The sequence below is a fragment of the Lemur catta genome, chromosome 8, assembly GCF_020740605.2.
Source record: "Lemur catta isolate mLemCat1 chromosome 8, mLemCat1.pri, whole genome shotgun sequence".
In the NCBI taxonomy this organism is placed as follows: Eukaryota; Metazoa; Chordata; class Mammalia; order Primates; family Lemuridae; genus Lemur; species Lemur catta.
The window spans coordinates 46093880-46117138 of record NC_059135.1 but is presented as its reverse complement, the minus strand read 5'-3'; the positions used below and the strand labels follow the sequence as shown (position 1 = coordinate 46117138).

The 23259-nt window shown below is 35.3% G+C and overlaps 1 protein-coding gene across 2 annotated transcripts in view; it reads right to left on the bottom strand.

Moving 5' to 3' along the window:
• Positions 1 to 3433: 3433 nt before the first annotated feature.
• CERKL (ceramide kinase like) overlaps positions 3434 to 23259 on the bottom strand; it is a 92941-nt gene continuing 73115 nt past the window's right edge. The window contains exons 4-10 of one of the 2 annotated variants that reach the window (XM_045559317.1): positions 22403 to 22466; positions 16908 to 17050; positions 8554 to 8628; positions 7602 to 7779; positions 7465 to 7524; positions 6341 to 6366; positions 3434 to 3493 (exon numbers count right to left, since the gene is read on the bottom strand). In XM_045559317.1, the coding sequence (XP_045415273.1) occupies positions 3489 to 3493; positions 6341 to 6366; positions 7465 to 7524; positions 7602 to 7779; positions 8554 to 8628; positions 16908 to 17050; positions 22403 to 22466 (551 nt within the window). In that variant the 3' untranslated portion in view covers positions 3434 to 3488. Of the gene's footprint in view, positions 3494 to 6176; positions 6367 to 7464; positions 7525 to 7601; positions 7780 to 8553; positions 8629 to 16907; positions 17051 to 22402; positions 22467 to 23259 lie in introns of those variants that run through there. The other variant, XM_045559316.1, reaches the window with a different exon arrangement.

Sequence of the window (23259 nt, the reverse complement as noted above, 5' to 3'; positions counted from 1 at the left end):
TGGTGCCATTGACCGGGGTAGGAAAACACAGAAGGAGCAATTTGAAGGAAAAAGTTAAGGTCAGCTATGGATATGCTGGACGCAAGATGCCTGTGAGTTTTATACCCTTTGTGGCACACAAGAAGGCAGAGTTGGTCCTGCAGCCCAGAAGAGAAGATAGAACCCTTGAGAGTATATGATGCTCAGCTGGTTCAAACAACGGGGGACAATGAGATCACCCAGGAGAGGGTACCCTGAGAAGACAGGGGGCTGCAAACAAGTACCGGGTGGAAACACTAACATTTAAGGATTTCAAACTCCCTAAATTGGTCAAAGTGAAGGAGAAATGTGTGGACAGTGAAGGGGGGCCAGCAACAGGAGGAGTTGCCGGGACTCGGAAGGGCAGTTTTTACCCTCTGTTTTACACAGAGTTGGAGGAGGCAACAGGAGCCACTCCACAAATGGTGATTTTTCATCTGTTCTACTGTTGGGATTAAGACCACTGGGACTCAGGGATGCTATGTCTGAGGCTGTGGGAGGAAAGGAGGTGAAGGAATTGCCTGAGCAGAAGCCTGAAATAAGGGCGGATGTTAACTGCCTAGTTGGGGACATATACCAGCGATCTGGGAGTACAGCAAAGCATGCTCCAACCCCAGAGCCTAAGGGGTCTCATGCTTAAAAAGCTGCAGAGCGGCCTGACATGAAAACGTCTCATGGCTGTAGAGGTAGATTGCCATATGTCAGCCTGGGAGAAGGGTCTTAAGGCTTCCATTGTTAGAACACCGGGCCAAGCTCCTTCTCTCCCTTTCTCTCAACAATCCCTCAGTTAATGTAAAACTAGTCTCCCAGTGGAAGGCATGTAGTTTCTTTGTTCCTTGATCAAATGGGTTGCAGCTACTGAAGTTAAAAGACTGATATCCATGTACATAGCTTGAGCTTGGGATAAATTAATTAGTTTACCTTGATCAAAAGGGTTGTGCCTACCAAAGAATTATGTGTTTTTCACTTCTAGAAAGGAGAAGGAAATTAGCTAGGACACCTTGTGATTTGGGGGGAGCCCCGAGACCTTTGATCATTGTATCCCATGATTTTTTCACATGAGATCATCGTATTTTACAGCATGGCAAAGAGAATAAAAATCAGGTTCTGGGTTTCAGTCACTGCCACCTTGGCACCAGAGCGCTGGTGGTCCCCTGATTTCCCTGCTCTTTTAAATATTATTTCTGTGTCTGTGTTTCTTTCATCTCTTACAACACATTCTGCCTGGGGACCCTATCTTTATCAGGGATGTCGCGAACCCCCAATATTCTACAACTGTGAATATATATTAACAATCCCTCGTTCAACCTGGTTCAGAGAACTAGATGTTGCTCTCCTTAAAGTGCCACATTTTCCTTCCTAAATACCAGCACTACTAGCAGCAATACACAGTAAATTACATAATCTTACATTATCTACATAAATTTACATTTTTAAAAAGTCACCATGAAGGAAAGAGACTAAATACACATGCACACACACACAAGTATGTGTGTGTGTGTATTTTAATAATTTTTAGCAAGTCAAATTTACATTGCTTGAAAGCAGTCACCTTGGGAATCAATCTAATTATTCTCACTGTATACCAGTATGCAAAACATTCTAGATTTTTTTTTTTTTTTTTGCAAAAAAATCACAGAACAATAGCATGGACTTTAACTTTTGAAAATAGATAAGTCAATCAGAGTTAAATCTAATGAAACACATAGGCAATAGTTTCTTACATTAAAAGCAAGATATGATTGGTAGAGTACATGGGAAAAATAGGTTAAAATAGATCTTGCATAATATGATCTCGCTTAGAAAACATTTTCCTAAAGACATAGAATTATTTTCATTATATTCTGTATGTTATTATGTTTAAGGTAAGCATTGCTTTTAAAATCAGAAGCTATTTTCATTAAAACAATCTACAAAAACTTGCCCCTTAGGCAAGAGACCTGTAAACAATTTTTGTAATAGATGTCCCCCTAAAATAAATACAGTGCTTCTGAGGGCTACCCTAATAGGTTAGTACTCATTTAAGTTCTCAAATAGGATTTAAAAGAAATGGATTAGGAAAAATCTATTCCAAGGCAATGATACTGATTATCTCCAGAAACATGGAATTTCAAGTGCTTTAAATAGTTTTCTTGTTTCTATTTTCTGACTTAAAAAGAGCAATGACCATGTACTACTTTTAGATTAAGAAAAATAATAAAATTGGTCTTAATGTTTAAAAGTCTAGTAGACTCTGAAAAGGCATACATTCCTTTGGGGAAGAAAAAAATCAATAAATCTTTAGATTTCCCCAAAACACACATACATAAAGTTGTTACTTAGGCTCACAATCCACATTATATTAATGTATGCTCATCTACTTTGTCTTCTTAGAGGTTTACATTTAAGGAAAGTAGGACTATATCTACTTTTTAGGACTTAATTTCCCAAACAAGTCCAGTTACTTGCTCAATAACTGTTGATCAAATAATGTACTAGGCAGAAGAGAACTCAAACTTCATGTGGATAGCCTAAGTTTAAAATTATAGTGAGACCAAAATTGAGAGCCTTGCAATGGCTAAGGTACGTAAGCAAGATTCAGCTGTGAGTCATTGGCTGGGTTTACTTTCCTCTTCCCTCCTCCCATCTGTTCTCTCCCAACTCCATCCAAGCATCATTTTATACTTTTAAGAATCTGTGCAACTATAGGGCTTTACACTCATACCTACGTACTTCAGAGACTCACAATTTCAGAAATGCACATAAATCCAGGATCAGTTTTCTAATAACTGGGTCAAAGTATTTGCCAAAATAATATGGCCTTTGGTAGTTAGTGTTTCTCCTTAAAGCAAATCACAAGCAGAAATATGTATCTCCACATTCTAGTTTTGAATAAAATGTCTGTATAACAGTGGTATGTTTTTAAATATTTATCTGCAAATCTATTTCAAATAGTGAGCACAGGCATATCTGCAAACAAATTTCAGGAAAATCTAAAGATCATAACTTTAGAGAGTCATCTGCCATAATATTAAGAAGGGTAAAATCTCAGATTTCACTACTTTTTATTCAGAACAACAGCCTGAGTATGTAATTTCATCTTTAACTTACTTCACATTGCAATGTAACAATACATTTTTATGTTATCTTTGTGCAAATATATATTTATATACACACACATATATATAAAACTACTAACCCATAGCTCGAAAAAGGCCAATCTATATTAATACTGGTGGATGTTTTTCAAAATTTGAATGAAATAAATTGAAAAAAAATATTACTGTGTTCAGAGGAAAATAAGCCTTCTTATGAGGCAGGATTTGATGTCAACTCTTGCAATATCTCTCTCCATGATTAATAGCTTTGCAAATAAGTAACAAAAAGAATTTACCATACCTGATTTTTCACACTGGCATATCTTTTCAGGTGTTTTATAAATTCTGGCCGAGAAGTGTTTCGTGCAATTATAAGAGCCATGCTTCCATTATTTAATCTGAAATTAAATATTTGTATTAGACATCAAGAAGTTTATTAAGAGATTACATCAAAAATTTTTCCACATTGTTCTTTATAACAAATATACTGTTTACTAGAAATATTGTCCAAGAAACATAAATTATTACAGTGAATTTACCTAAAATTTTCATACCGTGTCTTGCTGTATTGTTTTTTAAATGATGCAGCCTTTCAAATTAGTTTTATTAAATTATTGGCTTCCTTTTCAACAAGCTCTTATATTAGAACTATTTACAAATCAAACTGTCATGCATTCTACTCACAATATCGACATAATTTAAAATCCAGTGTAATTAGGAATTATAAATGTGAAACTTTTTAAAAGTTGTATTATAAAATAGTATGTACAAGTAGTATAACAAATAGGTTGACATTTTCTAAAATCTAACGTGTGGTTTAAATATTTATCGGCAGAAGGTCTAGGTGACATAGGAAATAAAATAAATCAAAGTGGCCCTTGGATAGATGGAAGAAATGGAGTGGACAAATGCTGCCACACATGTTCAGTTAGATGACTGAGCATTTTGATATTGCATAACTGTCCCACCCAGTATAAGAGACTCAAAATTCAGAGGTGCCAAACAGCCACTCATAAACGCATCAAGCCATAGGAGTTAGTTTGCAGGAATACATACAAATGACTTCTAGGTTGATTTCAGTGCAAACCTAAGGTTAATCCAAGAATAACGATGACATAAAACAGGTCTCTTGAACTCTTATGGAAGCTCAGGTTAGAGTTGTAAGGGACCTTAGAGATTATTACATCATTCATTCATTTCATGTAGAAGGAAAAGACAACCCCAAGTTCAAGTGATTTGCTCAAATGCACACAGAGAAAAACAAAGTGATCATCACACCAAAGCTCTTAACTTCCAAGGCCTAGTACCCCTCTGTCCATTACGCCTCCTCTTCGCAATTGAAAATTAACAGTACCAAAACATTCAGGATAGTGTTATCAAGCATCTTTTATTTTTAAAAATTGCATAATTGTATAAGCATGAAAAGCTTGACCCTGTGCCTGCTTTCCAGTATTTACTAGTAATGTTAACATAACCCCTATGTGCCTGGCACCACTCTAAATGTTTCACAAAATTGAAACATTTAATCTTAGAATAGAATAATATTAGTACATTATCAGCAATTTGCACTGAAGTATTTTAAGTAAATTATTAAGTATTTGAAGTAAATTATTCTTTATGGTGGAAAAAAAAGGCTGAAAGTGCAATCTCCTATTCAATTATCCTGAATCATTCAGAAGCTACATCTCTAAAAAATCTCTGCTCAACTGAGCTTGGTCTAAAGGCCTTTGCAAAGATGGTATGTTGTAATTATAATCCACAGAAGACATCTCTCATTAGCTTTCTGTGAAAAATGTATCAATGCTGATTGTACCCAAAGAGTCAGCAGTGGAATTCCAGGCAAGCTGAACACTGATGGAGCGGCTTTGAAGGAGCTATGATTCAGCTGCTCCCAGAAGAGCAGGGCTACCTCCCATGAAGGTTTCTGAACAAGCAGGGTTAGATATACGTTGCCTGGAGTCCCACCGGCCAGCTCCTTGGTCAGCTCGCCATGTCTTCACGCTCAGTGGAGGAAACTACATTGGGGAAACACACAGCTACCCATGGTTTCTGAGGGTGTGGGGAGGAAACAACCAGGCTCAATTTCTAAATCACACAACCTTCAAAATACTCTTTTCCAGTTGCAGCACTGGACATAATTAATGTGGACTCTGCCATCTGGGCTTTTAATATCAAAGTTCGTAGTTTCTCCCTTTTCCCCCCTAACTTTGGATGTTTCTGTTTATTACTTTCATATCAATTGCCAAAGAAGAAATTAAAAATCAATCCTTTTTTCTGGTTGTTAATCACTCTGATTAAATATTTTTCAGGGAAGTTGAAATTAATCATTAAAATGTTATAAGTTGCCAAAGTACATAAGTCATTCTTTTATTCCACTTCTAGTGAAAATCTAGAGTTGCCCATATTTCACAACATTCACAATCCTTTTTTCACTGCTCTACGGGATTGGACTTAGAAGGGAAGTATTTTCAGACCCATAATGGACAGCTGCTTAAAAAGAATGTGCAAGAGAAGGAATGTCTATATTCTGTGGATAAAATTACATATAAAGTGTCTCGTGACTTATTCGATTGAAAATGTGGGGAGTAGATTCATAAGCACCACTATTCACATTAAATAAAACTGAAATGTTTTCTTTAACTAAAGGTATCAAATATACACACATGCCTGCTTTTCATGCTAAAGATATTTATGTTTACATTAAAGTGGGAAAGCAGAGACTTTCACAAGACATATCAGAATTTAATATAATGTTCTCAACAACTAAATAAACAAAGCAAGCATAAAATAACAAACTTGTGTCAATACAGCCTAGGGAGTATTTCTTTATCCTCAGTGATATTAAAACATCAGTGATTGATAATTTTTCTAGTTCAGCTGTTCTCAACCGACATGTGATGACAAATCCCTTATAATCTCTGATGTTATAGAATGAGGGACTATCTCCTAATAAGTTTCTAGTCAAGAGTTACTTGGGTATTTTGAAAAAAAAGTTGGTTTATAAGAAATGTATCAATGATTCAATAAAAACGCTTACTAACCTGGTATTAGGTGCCAAGCCTCTAGGTGCCACTGAACACAGGCAAGGAATTGCCATAATGCTGACATTCAAGAACTGACCCTGGATCATTTGCCATTGATCATTACAGTCTAAAGGTAATGGAAGTGATTGGTTACTTTCCCTCACCAGAGCAAAATGTCAACAGAGCCTGGCTCAGTTCTCAAGGAGATACTTTTGGACTCACCAGATTTGGGAGATCCATGTGCCCTCCTAAAAACAAGAAAACAAAGAAACAAAAACAGGTCACACAAAAAAGTAGCATCTATTAAATATGAGAAAATTAGACAACTCATCATTACATACATTACTTTCTTAAATTAGTAAGTAAAAATATGTGAACAATTTTGTTACTGCCAACGTTATAATGTGTTGATTATTTAAAGGTAAAATAGAAGCTGGGTGAGGTGGCATGCACCTGTAGTCCCAGCTACTTGGTAGGCTGAGGTAGGATCCCTTGATTCTAGAAGTTTGAGACCAGCCTGGACAACAAGCAAGACCCTGTCTCTTAAAATTAAAAAATAAAAAAAGGAAAAATAGTATTACAAGGAACAATGATTATCTATATTTTTAAAAGACTAGAGCTGAGTGAATTAATAAAATGTGGTATATGTATATCATAGAGTACTACTCAGCCACAAAAAAAACAATGGTGATCTAGCACCTCTTGTATTATCCTGGATAGAGCGGGAGCCCATTCTACTAAGTAAAGTATCACAAGAATGGAAAAACAAGCACGACATGTTCTCCACCATCAAATTGGTATTAACTGATCAACACATATGTGCACATATAGTAATAATACTCATCAGATGTTGGGCAGGTGGGAGCAGGGAGGAGGGGATGGATATATTCACACCAAATGGGTGCAGTGCACACCATCTGGGGGATGGACATGCTTGAAGCTCTGACTCAGGCGGGGCAAAGGCAATGTATGTAACCTAAACATTTGTACCCCTGTAATATTCTGAAATAAAAAGTAATTTGTATTCCACATGACTAAAATTCTCATGAGGGATAAAAACTGTGGGTTTTGTTTGGTTTTTGGCTCATTGTTGTATCTAAAATGCCTGGCATATACTGGGCACTCAAACAGCTACTGAATGAATGAATGAATGAATGGTTGTTTCTAAAGACAGAAGCCAAATTACATGCTTAGTAGGACCTGTAGGAGTCCATGATTCTAATATTCTGTACTAGTATGTAAGGAAAATAACCAAAGATCACAATTCTGGTAAATTGTTTATGTCAAAATGTTTTATACTTTAAAGAAAGATACAGATATCTGTATTACCTTGAATTTTTACTCACCTCTCTTGTACATCCTCAGAGCTGTTAAATGGTAAAAATGATATTTCACAGTCTTCTGGCCTGAAATATAGTGACACTGGTTATTAATAGTCATTGACCCTAGGATACAAAATGTTTGGTTTAAGAAAAAGACTTACTTAAGTTTTGCCAGTGCCTTCATCACAGCAAAGTCTCTCCGATGGTTAGGGGACATCCACCAATACTTTTCTGCAAGAGCCAAAGTTCTTCCACCAAAGCCAAACATGGCAGAGAACCCAAAGCGAAGAAGCTTATCAGTGGTGCTGAAGGTGCAGACATCCACCAGTTGTATGTGCCCTTGAATATTATATTAAATATTAGTCAATCAGTGAGTTCAAGTAGGGCTAACTGTCAAAACAGCAAACATAAGAGAGCTTATTTATTTATAGGAGAATATCTCAAGGTACTGTATACCATAATGAATGCCCTCACTTTCTCTTCAGCTCTCTTTACCTATAACTACTGCAATTGCCATTTGTTACTTGTTCAGGTACCAAGTGAAGACACACAAAACAGTATATTTTGCAGCTTATTGCAATTTCATATAAAACATGGTTAAGAAAGTGAAGTTGAAGTAGATGTACAAAGTAAACTCAGATTTAACAATAGTTCTGCATTGGAATTATCTGAGCTTATCTGCTTTCCATCGAGTGGGATGATAAAATGCCTATGAAGATATACTTGCTGAGATTTTCTTCTCATACTTTTTTCATTTAATAACATAATCCTGGTCCTAAAGTCTTGTTACAAACATCAATGTTAGATACACTTAAATAGTATGCATGGATTTTCTTCATCTGGTTGTAAAATTATGATTTTGGGTATCATTACAATATTTTTTTTCTATCAAGATTATGGTAAAACTTCATTCACTGCTCTCTACAAAGTATTTTAAGATAGGCAGTCCAAATAGTGAAGATTTGTCTAACTGACTTTTGTCTTTCGTCAAACATTTCTCTGCTTTAAGAGATAATCTGCCTTTCCTTAAACAAATATGATGGAAATAAAATAGCCTTCCTTGTATAAATAAAAACTTCATTATAAAACCAACTTCTTTGGAAGAATTCTTACCCATTATTATGTGCAAAGTTGCAGTTACCACGTGAGAGATTCCATGAAGAGAATGTGCCAATACATTGGTAGATCCTGGCAAGGCAATTTTAAAACATGCACTATCAGTACAGCATATGTTTTAAATTAACATTTGTCCTTACTTTATATAGATGTCACTATATACGTGCAGATGAAAAATAAAGTTTATAAAGTCAGAAAAGTTCATGAAAATATGAATTGAAGTTTCAGTTTTCATTCACAGCATAGATGCACATATGTTTGCAGAATTATTTGTTGAATCTTTAAATGACTTAAAAATTTAAAAATAATTTATAGTATCTGCTTACAGCTTTTTTGATCATAAATGTCTACTTCCCACACCCAAAATGCTAACTCTAATGAATGGGCTTTTCACTTCTACACCAATATGAGCACCAACAGTAGAGGGGTGGCTCCAGAGAGCAGAGACAAATGCACAATTAAAGAAAAATCCAAGTAATAACTATGAACAAATAGAAAATCACTATAAAGTCCAAAAGGCATTTTAAAGGCACTTAATAAATCTTAGAGATAAGCTCTCAACCAAATGGGAATCCTATTATCTGACAAATGCTCTCCTAGAAGAAGAAAATGTTTCATTCCACAGTATTTACCATGTCTGAAGATTTATACTTGTGACATTATGATTTCTGATTTTCATAGTCATTGGGATAATTTAAGACCCACATGGCTTTCTCTCACTGGCCTACAGAGGGAAAGAGCTCCCCGAGTCGGGCCCCTATAATGTTTATGTGTGACTGAAATCGAGGATACAGGCCTGCTTCAGAAGAGAAAAATACCAGTGTGTCCCTCTCATTCCCAGGAGGTTAAAGAGGGCTTAAAATTAACAGTGAATAAAGCTACAATTTTTCTTCAGTTAAAGAATATGGGAAAGAAGTCCCATAATAGCTGAGAGCTGTGAAAGCATGGATGTGGTGTGTACCAGTTATCAAGGCAAAGGCTAGGCTCTGGATTTTGTTAATCAGAGAAGCATTGTTACATGGTCATACGTAATCACCCATGTTACTCTGTACTGATATGTGCTGGGGTTGTTCAGTTGCAGAAGCTGAGGCAGCTTAGCCACTGTCAACCAAGATGTCATTAAAATCATAATTATTAGTCATATCTAAGTATTGTTTAATAATTATTTAAAAGCATATTTAATTATTATTAATAAATAAACATAAGCCAGAGCTCCAGTAATTACAACGCAAAGAAAAGTAAAGTTCACCTTAACCAATTAGAAAACTGGTTCCAAATGATCTGCCAAAAGGCAAGTTATACTCTGACACTTGTTGCTCAGCGTATGGCCACAGTCAAGCAGGAGTTGCAACACTTGAGTGTTGCAACACTTAAAATGGTGACTCTCACGAGTTGGGGAACATTGTCTTGTTTCTTAACAAGACAAGGAGGCCCACTCTCACCACCGCCATTTAGAATACTACTGGAAGTTCTAGCCAAAGAAATTAGGCAAGAAATAAAAGGCATCCAAATGGTAAAGGAGGAAGTTAAATTGTTCCTGTTTGCAGACAACATGATCCTTATTTATACAGAACACTCTAAAAACTCCACCAAAAACCTGTTGGAATTAATAAACAAATTCAGTAAAGTTCCTGGATACAAAATCAACATGTAAAATCAGTAGCCCTTCTATATAATTACAACAAACTGTCCAAAAAAGAAATCAAGAAAATAATCCCATTTACAATAGCAATTAAAAAAATAAAATATTTAGAAATAAAGTTAACACATTGACTGGCATGGAGTTGTATTTAACTCAGGCTAAACTCCGGGGCCACATGAAACAAAACCCTGCAATTGGTTCGTTAAAATCTTACTTGTTGATGTTCTTATTGTTACAATTAATATTGACAATTTATTATCTTTTTATTTTTTATGGATATACCCCATTTTCTTTATTTTTTTATTTCAGCATAATATTGACGTTTTAAATCTAAAAATGTGGATTGTGTTACATATGACTCATGCACAGGAAACAAACAAAAAACAACAAATTAGAAAGGATTGTTTTGTTTTAATGAAACACCATGGCCCCAGGGAAATTTTTTTTTTCTAGTGTGGCAGTCAATCTGTTAAACAAGGATACTAAAGACCTGTACACTAAAAATTATAAAACATTAATGAAAGAAATTGAAGAAACAAATGGAAAGATATACCATGTTCATGAATTGGGAGAATTAATATTGTTAAAATGTCCATGCTACCCAAAGTGATCACAGATTCAATGCAATCCCTATCAAAATTCCAATGGGGTTTTTTTTCCCACAGAAATAGAAAAAAATACCTAAAATTTCTATGGAGCCACAAGACCCCAAGTAGCCAAAGCAATCTTAAGCAAAATAAGCAAAGCTGGCAGCATCACAATACCTGACCTCAAAATCTACTACAAAGCTATAGCAATCAAAACAGCATGGTGCTGGCATAAAAACAGATACATAGATCACTAGAAGAGAATACAGAGCCTAGAAATAAACCCAAGTAATTATGGTCAACTGATTTTCAACAAAGGTCCCAAGAAAACACAATGAGGAAAGGACAGTCTCTTCAATAAACGGTATTGAGAGAACTGGATATCTACATGCAAAAGAATGAAATTAGACCCTCATCTCACATTGGGCACAAAAATCATCTCAAAATGGATTAAAGTCTTAAATGTAAGACCTGAAACCCTCAATCTACTACAAGAAACCATAGTGGAAAAGTTTTGTGCCGTTTGTCTAGATAAATACTTTTTGGATTTGCCCCCAAAGCATAGGCAATAAAAGCAAAATAGATACCTTATTTTACAAATAGCTATTATATCAAACCAAAAAGCTTCTGCACAGCAAAGAAAACAATCCACAGAGTAAAAAGACAACCTATGGAATGGGAGAAAATATTTGCAAACCACACATCTAATAAGAAATTAATATCCAAAATATACAAGGAACTCAATAGCAAGAAAACAAATAGCTTGATTTTAAAATGGGCAAAGTACCTGAACTGACTTTTCTCCAGAGAAGACATACTAATGGCCAAAAGGTAAGTGAAAAAATGTTCAATGTCAGTAATCATCAGGTAAATACAAATTAAAAGCACAATGAGATATTCCTTAACACATGTTAGAATGGCTACTATCAAAAAAAATTAAAGATAAGTGTTGGTGGGGATGTGGGGGAAAAAAGAATCCTTGCATACTGTTGGTGGAAATGTAAATTAGTACAGCCATTATAGAAAATAGTATGGCTGTTTCTCAAACAATTAAAAATAGAACTACCATATGCTCCAGCCATCCCGCTACTGGATATAAATCCAAAGGAAATGAAATCAGTATGTTGAAGAGATATCTGCACTCCCATGTTCATTGCAGCATTGATCACAATAGCCAAGATATAGAATCAATCTAAGTGTTCATCAACAGATGAATAGATAAAGAAAATACGTTACATGTTGAATATCCCTTATATAAAATGCTTGGGACAAAAGTGTCCTAGATTTCAAATGTTTTCAGATTTTGGAATATTTCCACATACATAATGAGATATCTTGGGGATGTGACCCAAGTGTAAACATAAAATCATTTGTTTCATATACAACTTATACACATAGCTGGAAGATAATTTCATGTGATATTTTTAATAACTTTTTACATGAAAAAGTTTTGGCTGAACTTTGTGACCCATCACATGAGGTCAGATGTGAAAATTTCCAGTTGTGTCATCATGTCAGTGCTCCAAAATGTTCAGATTTTAGAGCATTTTGGATTTCAGATTTTCAGATTAGGGATGTTCAACCTGTATGTACACAACGGGATTACTATTCAGCTTTAAAAAAGAATGAAATCCTGTCATTTGTGACAACATGGATGAACCTGGAGGACATTGGGCTAAGTGAAATAAGCCACGCACTGAAAGACAAACACCACATAATCTCACTTATATGTAGAATCTAAAAAAGTTAAACTCCTAGAAACAGAGTAGAACGGTGGTTACCAGGGACTGGGGGGTGGAGAGGATTGGAGAAATCTTGGTCAAAGGCTGCAAAATTTCAGTTAGAGGGAATAAGTTTAAGAGATCTATTACGCAACATGGTGACTATAGTTAATATCAATTACAATGTATTATGTATTTGAAAATTGATAACAGAGTAGATTTTGTGTAGTGTTCTCACCATAAAATGAGTATGTCAATTATATACATATGTTCAGTAGCTTAATTTAGCCATTTTACAATGTATACATGTTTCAAGACATTATATTGTACACGGTATGTATAATTTTTGTCAATTTTAAAACAAGAATAAAGTGTATTAAAACAATAATTAATGAAAATAAAATTTTTTTAAAAACGTTGGCTCTCAGGCCCCATGCCAGACATGGTGCATCAGAGTCTGCAGTTTATAAGGTCCCCGGGTGGCTGGGTGATGCACAGACTTGGTGAGGCACTACTCTAGAATGTATGGGCCACTGATTAGCAGCAGCATCATTACCTGGAGCCTTATTAAAAATGCAAATTCCTGGGCTCTGCCTCCAAGTCATGGAATCAGAATGTGTATGTGTGGAGGGGGGACTCAGGTGTCTGTTTTAGCAGCTTCTCAAGGTGAGTCATATAAGCTCCTAAGATTTGAGAACAAGTAGTGGTTGTGTAGAAACCTGTTACTGGGTGGATCTTTACCCAGGCCTTTCCAGTGATCTTTTGGCCCTCTACAGACTGTCCTTTGGCCATCTAATTGCTAATTAATCTGGAATGGGTGCTGGAGAAAAGAAGAAACAAATCAATCCATTTTTCTTCCCAATGAGATTTATGGTAAAGGTTTTGGAAGAGGCCGCATAATTAGAGTGAGATATTTAGGATTATCGATGGATTACAGTAAATCCATGAAACACATTTCCTCTATTACCATGGTTAATTAGGAGTAGACCATAAAAGCATTCCTCTAGAAAGGCTATTAAAATACATAATGTAATGTTGTCACATGCAATAGAGAATGACACATATCATGACTCAAGAAAATAAAGACTGTTTATTCCCTGTGAGTTAAAGTATCCTGAGTGTGCCGAAGTACAAATTCCTTTAGAGTACCAGGGATGGCTTTTTTTTTTTTTTTTTTTTTTTATGTCCTCTCCAGCTTTGCAACTTTGCAACTTTTCTTTTATTCTGTAGAACTTGGCAGTGTTAACAGGAATGACCAGAAGTCAGGAAATTATTTTAGTCATCATCTATTGAATGTATGTCTTAGTCTTTAAATGTGGTTTTTTACACTGTGGAAAAAAAAAAGTTAAGAGAAAGTGTAAGGTAAAATTGTAAAACAATAAATTGTTCTATATTTTGTTTGGATAATCTAGAAGATGGATCACATTTTGTTTCAGGAAATTGTACTCTATTTGAAAAGATATCTACATGCCAAAAGAACATGCTGCTCACATAAATAACAACGGTGTAATTTTAACATTCTCACAAAAGCTATAAATGTTCTACCTCAAGGTAAACATTTTAATTAGCCTGAAAAGTTATTTTTCTTAACACAACCAGCAACTTTGCCCACCACTCCTTCCACAGAACTGGTGAAATGTTCCAAGTACAGGAAAGTAAGGCCAGAAGTAGCAGCTCACGCAAAGCATCACTAATGAAATACCAGGCAGGGAGAAAAAAAAGGAAAGAAAAAAAAATTGTCCTTGGAAGTGCAAGCACTTCTGCAGAACAATTAACTTAATTAACCAGACACCATGAATATTCATAAGGCTGTTAATGTCTCCCACATCCAAACAGATAAATGTGATGTAATGACTTCCTAGTCAAGCATATCTAAAATTCTCATGGAAACAGCACCTACACTTTGGTTCTTTGCCTGAAATATCATAGAAATTAACAGTCCCTCGGCAATATTTTATTCTCCTCAAATTAATTGGAAAGCATGAATTTATTTATGTAAACTCTATAGGAATATATGGTTCACAGCCATCAGTATGTGGACTGAGCCTTGTTTTACAACAACTGGATTGCTTTTTTATTTTTATGTCCTCTCAGGCTTTTTCTCTATCCACCCCCCACCCCTTTTAATCGGAATCTCTCTGTATAGTTCCTTAGCACCAGTTCCCATAGCAACAAACACCATTCCTAATGGCCAGCAGTTCAAATACAGGCTTCCCCACATCTGATCCATTTGAGTCTGACCATAATTCAGCAGCTTCATCTGTTGGCTCGTGGAGTAATTTCCTAAACACTCTCCCTCTGGATGTCTCTCTCCAGGAGGCAAATGGCTTCAAAGGCAGACTGTCTCACATGTTCAGCTTGGAAACTTCCTGCCTAGCTCTCGTTCCCATTCTCTATCGAAAGCCCTGACTAGGCATAGAATCTTTATATTAAACATATCCCACACATGACTTTCTCCTCCAATAGGTGGAATTAGAAAGCTGGAACTCCTATATAATGACTAGAGTTTTGGCAGCGTACTGTGTCTTCAAAACAAAAAGTGTTAAAATGGCATTTCTACAAATATCTGTGGAATACACAGAATGCTTACAAAATCACAAACATTCTTATAAATTATAACAGTGATAAAATGCAGTGCTATTCCTGTATAAAATCTGAGTTACAGATGAAAAACATAAGCATAACCACCAGTTTTTGTTGCCAACTACCCACTTTATGTCAAGTGCGTATCTGTGGGGACATCCGTCTTTCCACTTCTGATGCAGAGCAGTTAATGAATGACCTCAGGAATGTAAGTACTAATGAAGAGAAACAGTTACCTAAGCACGTACACTTTGCATGGAGAGAAATCTTGGAAAGGTTCCACCATCATAGTCAGAACTACTAAAATGACACCAAAAAGTCAAAAAAATAAAATGGTATGTAAAGATGGCCCCAAATGCATCTTTTTTTTTTCTTTCAGTCAAGGTTATTTTGCTGTCTTCTACTTAGAAACCATTATAGGTTTTTCTATATATACTTCATGAGTATAAGGATAAATCCAAGCATCTCTCTCCTTTTAAATTCTTGCTTTTCTTAAAGACTTTATACTATAAAAGGGCATTTGGATATCTTTTGATTTTTTTTCAATTTAACAATACTTAATATACTAAGATTCATACTAGATGAATGTGATTATCAAATAGCCATTGAATTGTCTGACCATGTGCATTATTTTCTATTTTAGTAGGGGAACATACATTTTCTGCTTTTTTTTAAGCCCTAATGTGTGATGTTTTTAAAATGAAAAAAATGATGACCCCCTTTCACTATCATTGGTTGAAATACTACAGGATAAGTGAATATATAACATTATCAACTTGTGAAAGATGTTTTCCTCTTTTCTGGACCAAAGTGTTGCTCCAACCATTCTCCCTGGCTCTGACCTCTGCTTTCTCCTGCCCCCTTAACTTAATCATTCTGCACCATGCTGCAAAATGCATCCTCCTAGAACAAACTCCGATCAAGTCACTCCCTTGCTCTGAAACATCCTATATTCCCCACTGCTTATCAAATACAGTTCAGATCCCCTACTGTGGGCTCAGGGGCCTCCATGGTTGGACCTATTTTGACACCATCATCTCCCATGGAATAGCCTGTTTTCTATTTCTCAAACATTTCTGGGTTTTGCCTTTGCTTTTATTATTTTTGCTGCCAAGAAAACATATTCTCATCTTTTCAAGTCAGATCCTACCCATTTTAAGGCCTAATCCAAGTGTCATTTACTATATGAAGTCCTCCTTACATTCATTCATTTAATAAGCGCCTCTGAACATGCACTGTGTCAAATTCTATTCCAGGTGCTGAAGAAATGTCAGTGGATGAAAAACTAAAAAGCCTTGCCCTTAAGGAGCTTGCCCTCCAGCACTCTGATCCTCCTTCTAGTCAGAAGGAATTCTTTTGGCCTTCTCAAGGTTATCTGTTTATACTTCAGTTATGCAAGTTACGACATTTTACCTCGTGTGGAATTGTAAGCAGTTTGACTGGAGCGGCCTTGTTTTGAAACTTCCTATCTGGCTGGTACTGTGTGACCATTAGACATTCTTATGGGAAGGTAGAATAGTAATCATCCCATCTATTGATTAACTACGTATTAAACCCTTTGCACACGCCACCTAATTTAGTACAATAACCTTGTAATGAAGTGAATAGCATATGTGTTATCCCTACTTTATAGATTAGAAAAATAAGGCTCAACAAAGTTAAATGACTTATCCCAAATCTCACATTTGCTAGCAAGATGCCAGAAGTTTGGATCTTTCAGACTTGAAAGTCTGTACATTTAACTCTGTCTAGGTTAGAAAGTAAGAAAGGAAAAGATGGAGGAGGATCAAATTAAGGACTCTGTGGTCGCTCCCTTGCCTGCTGGGATTAAGCCAAGTGGAAGCCGTGCTCTGACAGGAGTTAGGATTCCATCTGTTTCCATTCCAGCATTCTTCTGGGCTCTAAGAAGCAAAGCATGGGCTACTTCACTAGCAGATCCATCTCCACCAACACAGACAACACTGGGAAAAAAGTTAAGCAAAAGATGCACAATATCAGAATGACTGGTAATACTTCATGAAATCTAGACTTCAAAATATTTGACTAATCTCATATACTCTACATGCATGACTACTCACATGCGCCTTCAAGCATGCTAGTATGTGTCAATGGATAAGATGACACAAGCAGTGCACAGGTAAAGTTTACTGAACAAATTTGATACCTAGATACTTCCCAACAGACAAAATATAGAGTTGAGAGGCATTAAAGCATTTGAACATATTAACTCATATCAGACCTGCATTTTGCTTGGTTAACATCCAAAAGCATATCCTCATTTTGTTTATGTTAATAATACTATCATATGTAATTCATTTAACTAATGCCAACCAAAGTCATAAAATCCTAATTTTCAATAAAGCTCTCAAAAGACAGACAGCAATAAAAATCATGTAAAATATGAAGCTTTAATTTAAGGAACTGCTAATCATCATTAATATATGAATGCAGTAATTGCAAATATAACCCGGTTTTCATCTCCTTAACATTGCTGGTATATGGCACTTCTAAATTTAGCTTTACTACCCTTTGATCCTAGACAGTACTGCTAATGTTTTTATATGACCTCATGGTAAGTAGACTATGGGCAGAGGGATCCACAAAAGAAATACATAAGGTATCAGAAATTTGTTTTCATAATCATTTGTATTTAAAAGATACAGAATAATCTTAACCATCAAAATGTCATCAATTTACCCAAGAGGAGGATGATTTTGCATATTGAAAGCAGGTGTCACAACTCAAAGCCTACAAGGGCCCAGCAGGAATGGAAGAACATGCTTAGTCTAAACGGCCAGCAGCTTCTCAGCTACGGCCCACTCACATCGTGTGGGAGGCCTAGCAGAGCCGGTTCTGATTTTTCTACAGAAGTCTGAAATTCTGATTTTAGGGTGAGTCTCCAAATTTGTAAATACTAGCAACTAGCATTTAGTACATTTAAAACCTCTCTGTGCCAAACAAAAGAGCCTATGGGCCGTAATCAGCAGGAGTTTCTGGTTCCCTAAGTTTAGGAAGCTCTAGAGGGTGGTGACCAGAGAGGCTGCAAGTATCATTTCCATCAATTCCCTCTACCTTCCTCTCATCCTCCTATAGTCCCTTAACCTAGCTGATGTTAGGACCTATGGCTCCACGTAGCCTGGGCCATCTAGGTCCACTCTGGTTAGAAGAGATGCAGGATAAGACCCAGGTCATTTTTTATTAGGAGCATTATTATTATTTTTATGTCTGAACTGATTCTGGGAGTGCACAATGTGGCCACTGATTCAAAGAAAGGGATAATATCTACTGAGGACAAACTATACATTAGATATGTCTACTCTTTTCTATTAATATTAAATCCTCAGAATTTGGAGAAATAGGCAATATCTCCTTTATAAGTGGGACAACCATAGTTTGATTTGAACCTTACCCTGTTTGATTTCAAAAATCTCCATGAAATTTCCAGAATAAGTATAAAGTATAACCCCCTATGCAAGCCTGTCTACATGCTGACATATGGGTGTGACCTAAAAGGACCAGGCAGTCACCAAAAAAAATCTAATTTAGCACCAAAGGACTAATATGTGAACTAATAATAATTACATAGGATGGCAACCCTTGACTCCTGGAATCTTGCATACAATTATAGCATCATTTATATGTTAATTCATTGCTGGAGTTAGTAGAGACGGACTTTCTATGAGCATCTTTTGTTACAAAAACCTTTGAAATTTTGTAATAACACATTCTATGTTAAATCTTTTGAAACTAATACAAATAATAACAATAAAGAATTAGTCACATTTAGTGACTAATTACTACGTATATTAAGTACTGTTCATAGCACTATCCATGTATTAACTCATTTAATTTGAACAATAACTTTATGTGATAGATACTATTACCCTCAATTTACAGATCAGAAGACTAAGGCATAGAAAGCTTAAGTAACTTTTCCAAGGTCATACCACTAGTAAGTGATAGAACAGGGATTTGAAATCAGACAATTTGGCCATAGAGACTGCACTATTATTCATTACACTCCATTTCTATATATGAAGCCTAATAGCCCTATGAGAATTTTATTATTTTGAAAATCAGTTTTCCAGTAGAACCAATATGAAGTTGAATGAGTTAGGAGGGAATATATTTATTTATGTTGACAACTATTAGATCATTAAAATCATGTTCAGATACAGTGACACAATATAGGGAATGTGCTTAATACAAAAACATCACAAGAGTCTGAATACTATTAAAAAAAGGCAAAAAAAAACACCCCAAAATATTCAACCTTTTATAGAGTTAATTTAACACTTAAGAGTTACTCTACATAAACCTTAGAGGAACTAATTCTTTGCATGTGACAAATCTTGTTTTTAGAAGCAAACTCCTTGCTATGGCTCCAAACAGAATGATTCTGTCTAGAAATGTTAAACTGGGTGCTAACGCCTTATTTCCCTTTCTAAAGATTGATAAGAAAGATTTGTCAAGTGGGTGTTTGTATATTTATCTATCAATCAATATTATCTATGAAAAGTAGAGTATATTATTGGGTCTTCAATTCAGAGTTGTTTTTTTTTCTTGAAAAGAGATTGTTTTTTACCTAAGTAATACAGATATCATAGTCAATCTGATAAAGTATCAATATTATCCAAATAATATCTAGATTATTATGAGTCTAGTTAATGGTACAATGAACAAAACAACCCTATAATTCAATATTTTTTAAAATTGTGAAACAGCAAAGAATTATATTTACAGTTGCATAAAAGCTACGGATTTTTAAAACTATAATCATATACACAACTGGTATTGCTTCAAGTCTATGCAGCTGATTATCATTCTTTCCTTATCCTTTACAAAACTTCCTATTCATGCCCAGTGTAAACAGGGAGCCATATAGAATCTGAAGCTCCTACAAGTTTTATCAGTGGATCACTAGAACACACTGGAGTGGGGCACCAGCTGTCATGAGTACTGATACACTGTTTCTGTTGACTTTAGAAATATGTCACAATGTGTCTCCATAGAAACCTATGTAACTCATTTTTTAAAAACTCCAAAATCTTAGGAAATAACATTTCTTAAACATTATTTACCAAATCAATTTGGTTTATGGAATATTATATATAGAACCTTTCTTGATCAATCTCTCCAGCTTGTATCTAGAAACCAAACCATTAGGTGATTTCTTATCACTTCCTATCAATAGTTCTGCTAGAGTCGGGCAGAGATGCTTTGGGCTTCAGTTCTTCAAGGAATGTGATCTTGTCTCTCATCAAAATGACATAGCATCTAGGGGTTACCTTATCCTATCCTTAAATCTTTTATATAAATTTCTCAGAAAATGTTCCTTTAGCCACTGTTTGAACGGGTTCAGGCATAGGAAACTCACCAATGTACAATATTCTATTTTCAAACAATTTTACCAGTGAGAGAATTGTTCTTTTGAAGTACCTAAAGAAACTGTTTCTATTGTTCTGCTCATATACTCCTCTATGTAATTCTAAGTGCAATGACATAAAATTACCATTTTATAAGATAATTATCAGCTTCCACTGAAAAAAAATTGAACCCACAGGAATAAATGAGCTATGTAAAAACTCTTGGAACACAGATGACTTTCACTGGAAATTTTAAATTATTGTTAAGTCTGTAATAAATCAGCATGCTGTAACATTTAGAAGCAGTTAAATAATGGAACTCAATTCAAATAATGGTGAGGCCAAACTAATTTAAAAAAAAAAATCAGGTTCTAACTGAAAGATCTATATATCTTTTAGCCCCACATTGCAAAATGACAATACTTGCCATGAGAAATAAATAAGAAATATGTTCAAGTAAAGAGAAAAATATTACTATACTCATACCACACTTAAACAATACCCTTCATTCTGCAAAGGTCTTTTTAATCCTTGCCATAGTATAATTAACAATACAACATTGTAAATAACACATTCAGCAGAACACTTCATAATGCTGGTGCATAAGAACAGGTGTAATATCTGTGATATCTATTATTGTCATTATTCATCTAATCAAGTTTTGAAGCAAGGACTCATTTGCAATGCAGCCACCCTCATATACTCATAAGCTCTGGTTTGGGACTGTCCAGCATATTAACGTAGATAGTTAGTGGGCATGACTCTCCCAATTGCTTTGCTTAACTTGCATACTTGCAAGATAGTTTCTTAAATGTAGCCTATTATTCCTTTTGTCTACCTCTACGTATAAAGTTCTAAAGTAATCTCCTAACTCATGTTCTTGATTCTCAGTACTTCTATATTGCTACCTAGATTTACTTCCCTCAATTAAATTGCTTCCTGAAAAAGTATATTTTTTTCTTCCTTACCAGTTGTTTTCTCCTCATCAAAAAAATATTAAGCATTTCTGAAAAATAGCCCTGCCAATGCTCCATGTTATTGCATCACTTCCCTCCCGTACATTACTAGTTCTTGGAAAAGGTTAAAGCCTTTCACTTTGGTGGAAGTGAAGACCCAGCTGCTTTTCCTGACCTTATCTGTCTTTTGCTGTCCCCTGCTCATCTCCATGCGACACAAATAATTCACACACTTACCAACTTTTTAAACTCAAATATCCACCCTTCAAAAAAAAAAATCTTCCTTAAAGGAATATAATAAGTTTTAATCCACATATCAATCTAGCACTTTAGCAAATTGATTTCCCTAATTTTTAAAAATGGCTATTAAATTTAGGTCACTTGCCTTGGTTCTAATGTTTGGATGCCAGTGAACAATCTTTGCACACTCCACTGTATTGCAAACAATGGTTTCCAGTGCCTACTATGAATAAAACACTTATACTGTCGTCACTAAATTATGAGATATTAAAATTAGTATCTTTTATTCATTCTGAAAATGTTTATATAAAATATCTCCCCCAATCACAGATAAATTAATCAATGAGTAGCTATTAAAATTATCAGTAAATGTGCAAAAGAGAATCATAGCATAGTAATGCCATATGACCAATATATCTTCCCCATCAGTGCTTTCCTAGATACACAATACAATCTAAGAATTAAGAATTATAGATGCAAATATATGCACATTAGGTGAGTATAGGGTAGTACACTGTGATTTGCCAGTACTTATAATTGGATTCCTCCTTTTGCTTTCCTATGCCAGATCCTGAGGTAGATGATGTTATATTAACATTAATGATTATTACATAGACGTGGATAAAATAGAGCCTAATTATACATATCACAAATATTTAAAAATTTTAGTTCCCAAATATGTGGCTAAAAACTAACAAAAAATTTAATAACATGAACTATAAGATCCATATAGATTAATAATGTGACCTACCCGTCAAATCCCTGGAGTTCACATTCCTTAAGCAGCGACACAGCATGCCCTTCATATTCTGTTACTATTTTAAAAAACACAAAGTGAAAGTTTTAAATAATGATCTACACTTTTTAACTTGGTTTGGCAAAATAATATGATACACATATGGTCAAGTCATAAAACAACATTTATTCTTGAATATTTATATTTTAATCATGGAAAAGAGGATTAAGTGTTAGTTGCCTGATGTGTTTTATAGCTTTATGTAAAAGAGGGTCATATATTTGTTCCAACTGCACAAGTCATTTGGGGATATCCCACACATAGTGGTTAGAGAATTTATCTTGGTGCCTGTCCGTTTAGTATTCCCTAAATAAGACATATGTCCTTTAAGTCAGAGGCTTAGGAGCAGCAGTATTTTGAAAATAAGGCATATTAGCTGGCATCAAACAGTCGATATTAAATCGCTTTGGCAACCTTACATGAATAAATTAGTTGAAAGGTTAGTGTAAGATTTACAAACCAGAAGAATGTGTATCTGGAACTGCTAGACTAAAAAGAGGAGGAGTTGGATGGGAAAACATGAAGTAAAGCCAACACCAATGATAAGAGACCCAGCCCCGAGAAGAGTGGCACGGAAGCCCACCAGAGCCCGGGTCCTCTGAGGAAATGAATCTGTCATTCCGTATCGCTGTCTCCACCGTCACTGATGCCCTATGCAGTATTGTAAATGCCAGTGAAGACAGGATAAATGGGCACACTGCAGATGGCACCAAGCATCACAACCACATTTTGCATTTTCCAGGGCAGCTCTGCCAGAAGAGGCAGCCCAGCTGTATCCACCCATCAAAGATTTCTGCTGACTGACATGACAT